The 12,203-nt window shown below is 43.8% G+C and overlaps 1 protein-coding gene across 4 annotated transcripts in view; it reads right to left on the bottom strand.

Moving 5' to 3' along the window:
* Window positions 1-12,203, bottom strand: part of Elmo1 (engulfment and cell motility 1) — a 522,491-nt gene that overhangs the window by 315,317 nt on the left and 194,971 nt on the right. For 3 of the 4 annotated variants that reach the window (XM_057787434.1, XM_057787435.1, XM_057787436.1), the window contains exons 10-14: window positions 10,468-10,546; window positions 6,535-6,579; window positions 5,166-5,216; window positions 3,479-3,601; window positions 911-1,042 (exon numbers count right to left, since the gene is read on the bottom strand). In XM_057787434.1, coding sequence (XP_057643417.1) covers window positions 911-1,042; window positions 3,479-3,601; window positions 5,166-5,216; window positions 6,535-6,579; window positions 10,468-10,546 — 430 coding nt within the window. The remainder of the gene's footprint in view (window positions 1-910; window positions 1,043-3,478; window positions 3,602-5,165; window positions 5,217-6,534; window positions 6,580-10,467; window positions 10,547-12,203) is intronic. The other variant, XM_057787437.1, reaches the window with a different exon arrangement.

The following is a 12,203-nucleotide window of genomic DNA, read 5'->3' as shown; positions in this document are numbered from 1 at the left end:
TTTGGAGAGATCTACACTATAAAACCAATAGCTTGGACTTTTTTTAATTAAAGAGACATTATGAAAGGTTGAAAAATGGTCAGTTTGACCCATCCTAGATAAAATGTGAATTTCAAAATTGCTTATTGAAAGCAATTTGGCGCAATCCAAAGCTAGTTGAGATTTTTTTCCAAAGAGCATCTGAAATAGAAACCACTGCCTAGTGATTTCTAACCACTAAAGCCAAAATCTTACTTGTGTAATTAATGACGGAGGTTGAAATGGAAACCTAATTTCAAGTTAGCTAAAGGTCACTCCCAAACTTGTGACACTTAGGGTAAGGGTACAATGCAGGCAACAACCATAACAGCAGGGCTAGACTCAAGACACGTTGTGTTCTGATTAGTAAAGTGTGTGTGTGTGCGCACGCGCGCGTGCATTAGTGTGTGAACCAACCATTAACATTTGTAGCAAAATAAGACTTAAAAAAACAAGCTGTATAAATCTCATCATGACTCAGTTTCAGGAGAGGTCCAGCTCTCTTTTGACACGGAATCAACAGTGTGAGCAATCCAGTCACCAGCCCAGTAATAAGACGCATCCTAGAACTGCCATCGCTCCTTCAGCCCGGGAAAACCACAGCATCTTAGGAAGGAGGCTCACTCAGGAAGGCTCGATGCATCCCGCGCTAGCTACTCTCAGTTACACTTAATCAGAGCTGCATAAACAAGCGCAGTATTAGTCACACTTGTGTAACTTATTCCGCTTCAGCGCGGCCAGAAGAGATCTGCATGTGATCCTATTTAAACCAGTGAAACATCTGGAAATGTGGAAACTATTCTGTACAGCACAAGAGGACCACACGTTCGCTGTGACTGAGGTCAGCCGGGGAGGAGCGGAGGGGTGAGCTCGCTGGAGACACCGTACTTACAATGAAGCCAAGCTTTTTATAATCCCGCGTGTACATGGACTTGCGTTTCTCCATGCTGCCGCTGCTGTTATTCGGTTCCGACTCAGCATCGAAAGCAATTCTTCGAAGTTCAAAGATGATGTCTCTTTGAGCCTGAGGAGTTAGAGAGAGGGAAAAGGGCATAAAGGAAAGCTGCTTTTACTGTGTGCCGCGACATAAGAACCCCGCTTTCCCCAGAGTCTAAGTGAATCACTGCACTCAGGCGAAGCCGAAAAGAGAAGAACCATGTCTTAAGTGAGAGAAGGCTCTCTGTGCTATGCGGGCTTGGCACTGATCTACAGCTGTTCTTCAGCCAAGTCCCTTGCAGTTCTGATAACAATTAGCCAGGGCAATACTACGTAAAAGCCCCAAACACAATGCAAGGGCCGTGACTGGAGGAGGTTAGGTCAGAGAATCTGTGAGCAATGTTCTGTCTGAAGCAAAGTAAGAGGCACACAAGGTTGGTGAGCAGCATTTGAGCTTCGATGGATCTCTCACCCCACCAAGGCCTGACTTGGAAACTACCACACCGTAAAAATAAAGGGAGAGCCCAAAGATAGAAACAATGCCACGTGGACTTGCAAGGGTGAGTCTGGTTACAGACACACGTGGGCTATCACTCAGCCTCAGACAGGAGCAAATTCTAACACATTACCATACGGAAGAACCTTGAAAATATGCCGTAGGACTGTGTCTTCTAGAACTATCAGGAAAGCTACAACAATGAAGTCTCACCAACGTGGCTACCAAAAGAACACCTGAATGAACAAGGACAATGCCAAGAGACGTGCTGATGTAGAGGGGAAGCTCCCAGGCCTCCGCCTGCACAGACAACTACAGGGAACTAAGGGATACTAAGTGTGTGGGAAGCAGTCTTCCCCAGGGGAGAACATATCAATTGGCTATCCAGTACCCAATGGTCAGCACACACAAATCACACACACAAGTCCCATTATGTGGATGGAGAAGGTTGTGTTTATGTATTTCAGAATACACACACACACACACACATAAAAAGAACTAAAGAAAAGGAGGCCATGAATTTGAGAGCAAGGCAAGTAGGCACAGAGGAGGGACTGGAGGAACGGGATAAGGAAACAATGCAATTATACTGGAATCTAAAAAAACGAAAAAAAATAATAAAAACAGTGTAGAATAGTCTAGCTACAAAGTGACAAATTTTTTTTACCTATTGGGTCTTCCTAAAGTAGTCAAATTAAAAGGGACAGGAGGCAGAACAGTGATTTAGAGGGAGCCAGAAGGGCGGGGAGCAATGGGAGGAGAGCAAATATGGTTTCATGGGCACAGAAATTCAGTTTGGCAACAAAGAAAGAGGCCCGGAGATGACTGCAGCGAGATTTACAGGAATGTGAATGCGGTTACTGGTTAAGATGATAAATGATAAATCAATAAACAGGAGGAAGAGTTTCCAAAGAGTGCCACTCCATACTAAGATGCACTGGTCCCCTCCCTCCACACTAAGATGCATTGACCCCTCCCTCCATACTAAGATGCACTGACCCCCTCCCTCCTCACTAAGATGCACTGACCCCTCCCTCCATACTAAGATGCACTGACCCTTCCCTCCTCACTAAGATGCACTGACCCCTCCCTCCACACTAAGATGCACTGACCCCCTCCCTCCTCACTAAGATGCACTGACCCCTCCCTCCATACTAAGATGCACTGGTCCCCCTCGGTCCAAGAAGCAAGATAACCGTCTTATCTCCCTGGGATTACCATGCTTGGTCTGACAAAAAACTTGGGGCACGACCCTTGGCCTCTCTAAGCCTCCCCATCACTCTTCATCACATAGCCTCTCCCCATGGATGAAGGGCTGCAGCGGCCACACACTCAACACGTGCGGCTCCACATCTGCAACAAATCAGACCCTCACGTGCCAATAATGAATGCTTTCCTCTGCAAAGCTGCAGGGCTCTGTGAGCTGAAAATGTGTACAGCGGGGGCTTGGGAGGCAGGGTTTCCAGCTGTTTCCTCTCACTCTACCCTCATTCAGGGAAACTGCCTCAAAGCCTTCGGGATGGAAACAGAATGTTCTATACACAGTGAGAGAGGTAGCAGAGAGTTAGAGCAAACAGCCAGCCAACAAAAATGTCAGCCTAGAAATAAGAAGTCGCCGAGGGAAAGGAAGAGGTCTTCCCTCTCTGCCCAAGGTCTCAGTTACTAGAGGATGAAAATTACTCCCCGCTTGTAGAAGTGATGCCACACATGGCTTTCCATGTCCCCTCAGTTGTCTGGGAACTTGACTCCATTTAATGTATTATGGTCAAGAGCCCAGGGCTTTACCCTCAAGCTCTTGGCCAGAAACGAAGAACACATATATGCACAGGGCCTCAGGGAAGAACCCACTCATTTTATGTGCTGATCCTAGGTTCACCCAGACTTTAAAATTGCATACCCATGTCCTGAGATGGCAATAAAACGATTATAAAATCCATCAAATTTCTGATTTTAGAGTAGCTCAAGGAGAGGTATTTGATGACACTGTCTCTCTGTCATTGCTTTCACTTGTGGGGAGTACCCACTCACCTGGTCCTGGGGGTCCATCTTGGTCATCATCCTGTCTTCCAGAAGGTTAAAGGTCAGCACTTGGAGCACATACAACTGGTGTGCCATCTCGTTGTTGATGGCCCTCTGCGCTCGGATGACATGCTAGAGACGTGGTTGACAAATCAGATTTTTAAGAATTAGTAGAGAAAGGCTTCAGACCACAAAGTTAACGCTTGTCGTGATTCTTAAGTTCTGACACGTGACTTCTTCCTTACCCAGAAGAACCTTCACCCAAACCCCATGCCACAGGAAGAAAACTTTCATGTGCAAACGAGGAGGGCTAAGGCTACCCTCTAGTGTCCTAAACACCCAGAGTCTGGTACCCTGGGACTAGACACAACCCATGAACTCCACAGCCCACTGCAACACCAAGCTAGCCAATCCTGAACCTGAATAGCCACTTTGCTGGAATGTGTTCCTTGAAGCATCCCTTCCCTAGAAAATCATGGTACAGGCTCTGGCCCACATTTTCCTGTGTCTGTCTTGTACCCTGGGTCCTCCTTCTTGTGTGGCTCCCCTGGCAAGGCCCATCCCTTCTTGTAAGACATGCCTCTCCTTCAGTGAATTTTGTCACCAGTTTTCTATGGTGGTAGTGGCCTTTTAATCTGTTTTCGTCTCCATACCGCAACAATGTACCTGAACAATGGCAAAACCTATAGTGTGTGTGTGTGTGTGTGTGTGTGCGTGCGCGCGCGCGCGTGTGTGTGTGTGGAGGTGGGTCTTGTATTAATCTGTTGCTTTCATTGGTTAATTAATAAAGAAACTGCCTAGGCCCATTTGATAGGCCAACCCTTAGGTGGGTGGAGTAAACAGAAGAGAATGCTGGGAGAAAGAAGCCGAGTCAGTGAGTCGCCATGATTCTCCCACTCCAGACAGACACAAGTTAAGATCTTTCCTGGTAAGCCAGCCTGTGGTACTACACAGAATATTAGAAATGGGTTAAATCAATATGTAAGAGCTAGTCAATAAGAGGCTGGAACTAATGGGCCAGACAGTGATTAAAAGAATACAGTTTCCATGTAATTATTTCGGGTAAAGCTAGCTGGGTGGCGAGACGCAGCCCAGCCCGCTGCTCCTATTACAACATGTGCGTGTGTGTAAGCTTGCTGAACTCCAGAGTTATAACATCAGATTGGGTTGTTGCTGTTTGGTAGTTTGATAAACATTAAACTTGCTTCCTCCCAATAACCAGTAAGGAGGTAGTAAAGAACCCTCTCTGTTTGGTTCATCTCTAAACATTTACAAGGTTAACAATGAGAGCTTCTTTTCTGCTGAAGTTTAAGGATCTTCTCTCATGACCTTCCATCCTTCCAACTAGCTTCCTCATCAAAACCAGAACAAGCTCATATTGGTGGATTGGTTGAGCCGAGGCGTTCCCGATTTCCTTTTCCTGCAAAACTAAGCCCAGGGTCCAGCAGTCAAGCTGATGCCCTGGTTCTGTTCTGCTTGACTTCCTCCTGTGGAATGACTCTGCCCTCCAGCGACAAAGGCAGCTGCTGTAGCAGGGCACTGTCTGTGCCAATTCTAAAACACCCTCCTCCCCATCATACCCCCTCATCCCCGGCCTGGCCCTATTGATGAACTCCAGTGGCAAATCCCAGAACAACCCACAAACGCCAGGTCATCTCTCCCTGGCACAGTGGCTTTGGCACACACAGGTACTCACTGTTAAAATGATGTAGCGCAGCTGCTTCTGAGCCAAGATATTAGCCATCTCCTGTGAAAGAAAAACATGGCCACAGAAGGCTTCGGTTAGAAAGGCTCCCTTCAATATGGCAGGAATGACCTCATCCTGGGGCGTGCTTCTTCACTGTATATCAGCAGTATTTCTTAGGAAATAATCCATTTAAATCAATTTTTGTACATTCCACTTGGATTATAAAATCCAGGTCCAAAAGCAAAGTAGAATTTTTTTTTAATTTCTGTTTTTTTTTCCTAGAAAAAAATTAAAAACTCTCACTCCAAAGGACAGAAATGGTTTGCCCCTGTAAGGCTGTCTCTGTCTCCCGCACTTCCTATCACTACATTTTAACTTCGTAAATTTACTTAGAAAAGAATAAATAAGCAGACCAACCAAAAAAAATGAAAAGTAAAAGTCAAATGTTGAAAGTATGCCAAAAGCCAGTTAATCGTAATTTGTGCAAAATGAGAATGAGGACCCCAGACCCTAGACTTGGAGGAAGCTATGCTAGGGAACTGGGTCTGAATTATGGAAGGACTAACAACTAGACAGAGGCACTGGGCTGGCTCAGACTAGCTTCTCTACTTTGCACTTAGCATTCCGAGGATTCCTTGCACTGGTTCCAAGGGTTTGGACTCTTAATGGGTAATCCTAGTTTTCATCCTGACACACCTAGAAAACCAGAACTTTAACTGAATAAGTGCTTTGACCAGATTTACCTGTGGGCATGTCTGTGGGGCATTTTCTTGATTGCTAACTACAGCGCTAGAGCTATCCCCAGGGAGTTGGGGCTGGAATGCTTAAGCTTGCTGATCAAGGGCTTGGGTGCAAACCAGCGAGAAGAATGCCCACGTGGTTCCTGCTGGAGTTCCTACCCTGGCCTCCCTCACTGTGACTTGTAAGCTGAAATAAATCCCTTCTTCCCCAAGATGCTTTTTCGGTCCTGGTGTCTATCACGGACACAGGACGTAATCTGGAAGAGGCCTGATTCAAAGATTATCTTTATGAATACTGGTCAGCAAGTACTCAGGGAAAATTAGTAAAAACCAGTCTTGAAACTTTCAGAGAATATGAAAATACTGCTTATATTCAGGAAGACACCAAAATATTCCTTTTTGTGGTTGCTGAGGAGTATTGTTGGCATTGCAATTCTCCCTAAGTAGAGAGGCACCAAACTACACTACAAAGCAAAACTATAAATTCTACCAAGATTAAATTAAATTTGCAGAAAGCTGGGAGAATCAAGAGCATGGGGAGAGAAGCTAACAGGGGTCACACAGGCAAGGAGGGCAGGAGCAGAACGGGAGAGCAGGGTCCACTTATCTAGGCTGACAGGGGAAACGCGGTGACTTACAGTCAGAGGACAATCAAGGATGTCAACATTGCTCTCTACACCAACCTAACAGCGCCGTCACCACCACAGAGAGGAATGCAAGCAGGAGAGAAGAGGGGACGGAAGTTCAGAACGCGCTCGTTAGAAGGGGGCAGCTATGGCGTCAGGCCCTGCTGGCCCTCTGCACTGGAAAGGGTGGATATACTCTCAGGACAGCCTAAGTGACCAGTCCAAGGTCCTCTTCTGCACTCTTAAAACCAAAAAACGAGGAGCATGTACACCTCCAGAAACAATCTGAGTGGCAACCCAGAAGACCCACCCTCCACGCTGGAGAAAGCGGTATTCTCTTTCCACATAAACACAGGGCCCACTGGCTTCTTCTATATCATATTCCTTCTCTTGGTCCAGATAACAAATAGAAGAATCAAAGGATCCCACAGTTCTTTTAATTTTTTTTTAAAACTTCGTAAAATTATTTATAAAATCGAAGTGCCATTCAATGATCAGATCACCAAAAACGGGAAAAGAAAATGTAGCTCATTGTTTCACACAATTTAAAGTGAGTTAGAAGAAATAAGACAGTTTCAGCATTTGCATATTTGTTTACACAATTCTTCTGATTGGGGCACCTCAAGGTTGCAGAGGACACCTCATTCTTTGTATTCTAAACCCAAGGGTTGATGTCTAACACAGAACAGACAAAAAAAAAAAAGGGGGGGTTTGATCAAGGATCAAAAGTATTTTACACAATTTTCTTTAAGAATAGGAGCTAGATCAGAGAGGAAACAAAAGTATCCTTGTTCTCCTCATGGATATATGTATAATATTAGTGAACTATTTGAATAATTATGAGAGCTTGCAGGGAACATATTAAAGCCTTAAATGATACAAGCATACATACCGAAATATATAGGTATACTAATATGGGAATCAGGCCACACATATCTTTGTTGGTTTTAAAAGTGGTTTTGTAAATAAAAATGGCTAACTCTGGTGGGAAAAAACATACAAGTGGAAGAAACAAACGAAGAATAAAGAGGTAGTAGTGCCAGGAATGGGTCTGAGCAGAGAGAGCTGCAGGGGGCCACCGTGGGACCTTTCAGCCTTCTGCAGTTTGAATTTGTCTTTTCTGAATGTGTTACAGAAAAGACATTTTCAAATAATTCTTATAAAACCATTATGTATTTGTAGAAAAATTTGAAAAACAACTTCTCAACACGTCTTCCATTAAAACAGTAAGCAAAGAAAAAGATCCACCTGCCCAGCAAGTAGTCACGCCTTCCCCAACAAAACCAAGGCATAAATTCCCCAGCAAGAAAGGATTCCCCATGGGACGGTGGTGGCACATGTCTTTAATCCCAGCATTTGGGAGGCAGAAGCAGGCAGATCTCAGTGAGTTCGAGGACAGTCAGGACTGTTACCCAGAGAAACGCTAGTCTCAAAAAATCAACAACAACAAACAAAAAAAGGAAGGAAGGGAAGAAAAGAAAGGATTCTTCAAGAGGAGGGACAGCATGATCACTATGCCAAGGAAGACACCAAAGCTTAGTTATTCCAAATTCATTGCATATATTTAGAAAAAAAAAATCCTGATAATGGAGTGCTCTGACAATGTCTGGCCCCCAAGCAGGAAAGAGGCATCAAAGGCAAAGATGTCGATTGTAGCAGAATTGATCCAATGCCCTAGGCTTAATCATCGATTTTTTAAAGGGAGCGTTCTGTAAAAATTCAAAGCACAAACACTTAGCTAATCGTTTAATTGGAATGAGAAAGCAGACCTCATTTCCTCGTGACTTCTGGGAAGTCTCTACTGTGGGAGACTCCCGTTTCTTCGCTGTTAAAAGCGAGTAGGAGTCGGGGCTCCCAACTCTGGCTCTCACCCCTATGGTGACCACTGTGGTCACACTCCTTTGGAGCCTCATTTCCTCATTTGTAAAATGGAAATAACATGCTTTTCCCTTAATGTGAAAATGATACTAGAAACACTACTGATAACAATTTAGACCAGCTCAAATGCTATTTTGCATCTGAGGGCAAGTTCAGATAAAGGCATTCACCCTCAGCTGTCGATACAATCCATGGCAACCCAGGTAAGCAGTTAGGGTAATTCCCATTTTATAGGCCTCCACTGAGCATCCAAAAGTAGGGTCATCATGAACTTGGGTCTTGATCTTCTAGGTTTGCTCTTCTAACTCACTCAGATATTATTTTACATTTAAAAGCCTAATACCTCCCCTGTTCTGATGAGCAAGTCTTAAATTCAATGACTTATATAGAGTCAACATTAACTCTGCACAGAAAGTAAAGACCTTATTGCTAATTTATTTCAAATACTAGCTAGTCGTATAATAGTCTGCAGATTTCTGCTGGATTATATTGTTACATTGATTTATTAAATGACTTAAGGTTATTAATCTATATTTTGTGATGGTTTGCTACTATCATAACAATGTTTGGTAAAAAATGTGTGTGATTCCCATTTGAATAATTTCAAAAAAAATGATTCACATAATCCATACCTAATTTGTTTTTATTTCCATCATATTTCCATTATTTGTTTTTATTTCCATTATTATCAATGACCTGAAATCAGACAGATTGATATCTGATTCTTTATTTGCCCAAGATCAGAGAATTCAATTCAATAAGGTAACAATGGTGTTCAGTATAGGATACAAAAGGACATAAGGTATGTGCATTTTACTCAAGTCCAACTCCAAAGATCCAAGAAAAAAACAGAGATAGGCTTTGGGGAGTCATACACTTTCAATTATTTACCCTGATCTAAAATTTCCATAAACTTCTAAGAGTTCAGACCAGAATGCAAGTTTGTAACCTCCTCACCCCAACTCAGGAAACATGTGGTTTTGTCAGAAGTCCTTGATTGTATGGCGAAAGGACAATGTCCCTCTACTGCACAGTCAGTGATGTACCTTCTTCCCAGGCTGCCTGAGACTTATCATGAGTTCAGCAGACAAATTCAAAAGTGCACCCTACCCACAACTCCACTCCAACCTGCCAGGTTCACCTTCAAGTTAAGTCAGAATTTATCACATTTACAGGCTACAAGTTAAAACCCTAGGAAACAAAAGAATAAAATAAATTCAGGAGCATGTTGCCTTTCTATCTTCCTGAAACAAGGTCTTGGCAGTGCTGTGGAACTCTTGACGGCCTTTCTAGAGATAGGAAGAGGCATCCTTCCACCCAGGCTTTCAAAGAAGAGAACTTCGGTCAAGACAACACGTGCTGCACTGACCGCTTAAACAGAAAAGCGCTCTGAAGTCTGAGCTAGAATCCAAGACGGCAAAATACCTTTTTCCCCAAATCTGCCTCAGCAATGGTCCTTTCTTCATTTAAGAAACAAAAACTATAGACCAAGAAAAGCATCAAATGATTAGTTTAATATGGGTATAGTTGAAGTGTTCCCCCTTTTAATAGTCTCCCAGCCAAATTCACAAGCCTGGAGAAGCATATCACCAAGCAGAGAGTTCCCTGACACTTGAAAGTGGTGATCTCAACCAGTGAGCAATCTAGGAGTCCCTTCTCATTCTCACCTGCTTCTCTACCCATGACTTGGGCCAAGTAAAGCACCCACAAGCAAATGGGGATCCCAGTGACCATCTAATGATAATGACAGATTCCAGGGGCTTCCACATCTGACTCTACCACAGCAGCAATGCTTCTGCTTCTTCATGCTCCCCGCCTATGCCCTGGATCACACTTCACAGGAAAAGACTTTCTTGATGCCACACTCCTAGTGTTCCTCCCCAGCCAAGCACTTATGCATCTTCAGCTACTTTCTCCTCCCGTGTCCTGGCCAACCTGCATAGCATGGCTGCTCTGTAGTGCCCACCTTCAGACAGCTTACAGAGGGGAAGAAGAAATCCTGTCTTCGAGGAGAGTTCCCAGCCCCAATCCTTATCACACCTGGGGACTAGAGAACTGTTTACTCACCTGCCTCCTCTCGTCAGGGGCCTTCAGGAAAAGCGCGTTGATTACAGCAATAGTGTAAGTCTGGATTTCTTGATCTGTCCTGTAACAACCCAAACAACACAGGAAATGAGAAGAGGCTAGCGCTGAGTCAGCCCACGGGAAGGCTCAGTATCACACACAAACACCGCAGTCCTTCACCAATGAGAAAGGTGGCGCCTACAAAACGTGGGCAACACTGGCAGTGCATTCCCAGCATACCTGGGCTGGACAGAGCAGATGCTCAGTTACTATTCTATTAGGTGATCAAAGGAGACCAGTTCATGAGGCTATTGCCTGACTCTGCTTTCTTTATCAAGTACCAGATATTGTAAGGTGTGTGTGTGTGTGTGTTTCTGTTCAATGTCTGATACACGTGAGGGAGCAGTTGTAGATGTCTCAACATTCCTGGGCTTATCATCTAAAGGGAAACAGCTTTGTCCCCATGGCAATGTTATATATCCTATAAAGTCGCTGGCAAACAGAAACCTTGTAAGAGCAGTAAGTGTTGGCATTTTTGTTGTAAAAACTTGCTTTTCACTGGAAAGAGAGCAGAAATTCCAAAGGAAGCAAAGATCTGAGGGAAGCCAAGTGGCAGCAGGAAATAAGGGCTCAAGGCAGAAACCACGAGCCTCAGAGCTGCACTTAGGGAAGATTCTATTTCCCAGGGTTGCTGTACAGAAGACAAAATTAGTAACTGCACCTCCATCCTTAGCATAGCACTTGGTGAACAACAGGCTCCTTTTTTGTAGTGAACTGCACTGTAAATGAACATTTGTGGCCCTGAGATTCAGAAATAAAATTTCAAACAGTGAAGTCAACAATGTTCACATTCAGAGACAGCGAACCAGTGTCATTTTCAGTGAGAATGCATACAGAACTGTCCTTCTGGGGAGTGAGCTGAGTCATTGGGGCCTGTCCACAGCTTCTCTGACTTAAGTTTTAAATTCTGCTCGTGCCCATACTTCCAAATAAATTAACATCTACTGTACTTTTGTAGGTTATGCTATAAATGTATGTCAGCATCTTCAGTGTATAGAGAACATTACATTACTCTTTGATCACCATCCCCCATGGTTAGATTAATTCTTAAGAATAAGCCAATATGATAGAACCTCGGCGATAACAGAGTTGAGAGTCATTGGGATCCAGGTCCCCTTGATGCCGGGGAAAGTATTTCCTAAAACACATCTCCTTAAATCATTTCCATTCTCTACGAGGCATCTTCATGACCTCCTAACTCCCTTCTTGTGTGAGTTAGCGTACAATGTTTTCTTGCCACCAGAAGCGACCAGTATTTAAATATAACAAGCCACATCACACAACAGAGTACCCCTCAGGGTTCTCTTCAGAGGCACCCTTCTAGTTTACCAGAAAGTAGAAAAATGCAGAAAGCCCCAAAGATTGCAGGACTTGAGGGTAATTGTCTAACTCCCACATCCTAATTAGGCTTTTAAGCAATAAAATGCATGTGTTTTATTCATTCATCATTTTATTGGTGAAAGAAGCCTCCCTTTAAATAAATATCCCAGTTATGGTACCAGGACTCAAAAGGACAAACGCCTCATGTGCTTTTTCATATATGGATCCTAGCTCCAAATCATTAGGCTTCAATACATATTAATCTGGAGTAACTACAGAAGCCAGGAAAGTAGAGAGGGACCATGAAGGGAAGAGGAAAGCAGATCTAGACTCGGAGAGACAGAATATGAAGTGGGATG

Source organism: Chionomys nivalis, chromosome 13, assembly GCF_950005125.1.
Source record: "Chionomys nivalis chromosome 13, mChiNiv1.1, whole genome shotgun sequence".
Lineage (NCBI taxonomy): Eukaryota > Metazoa > Chordata > Mammalia > Rodentia > Cricetidae > Chionomys > Chionomys nivalis.
Note: the sequence above shows the minus strand (reverse complement) of the source record. Positions and strands in the feature narration are given on the sequence as shown.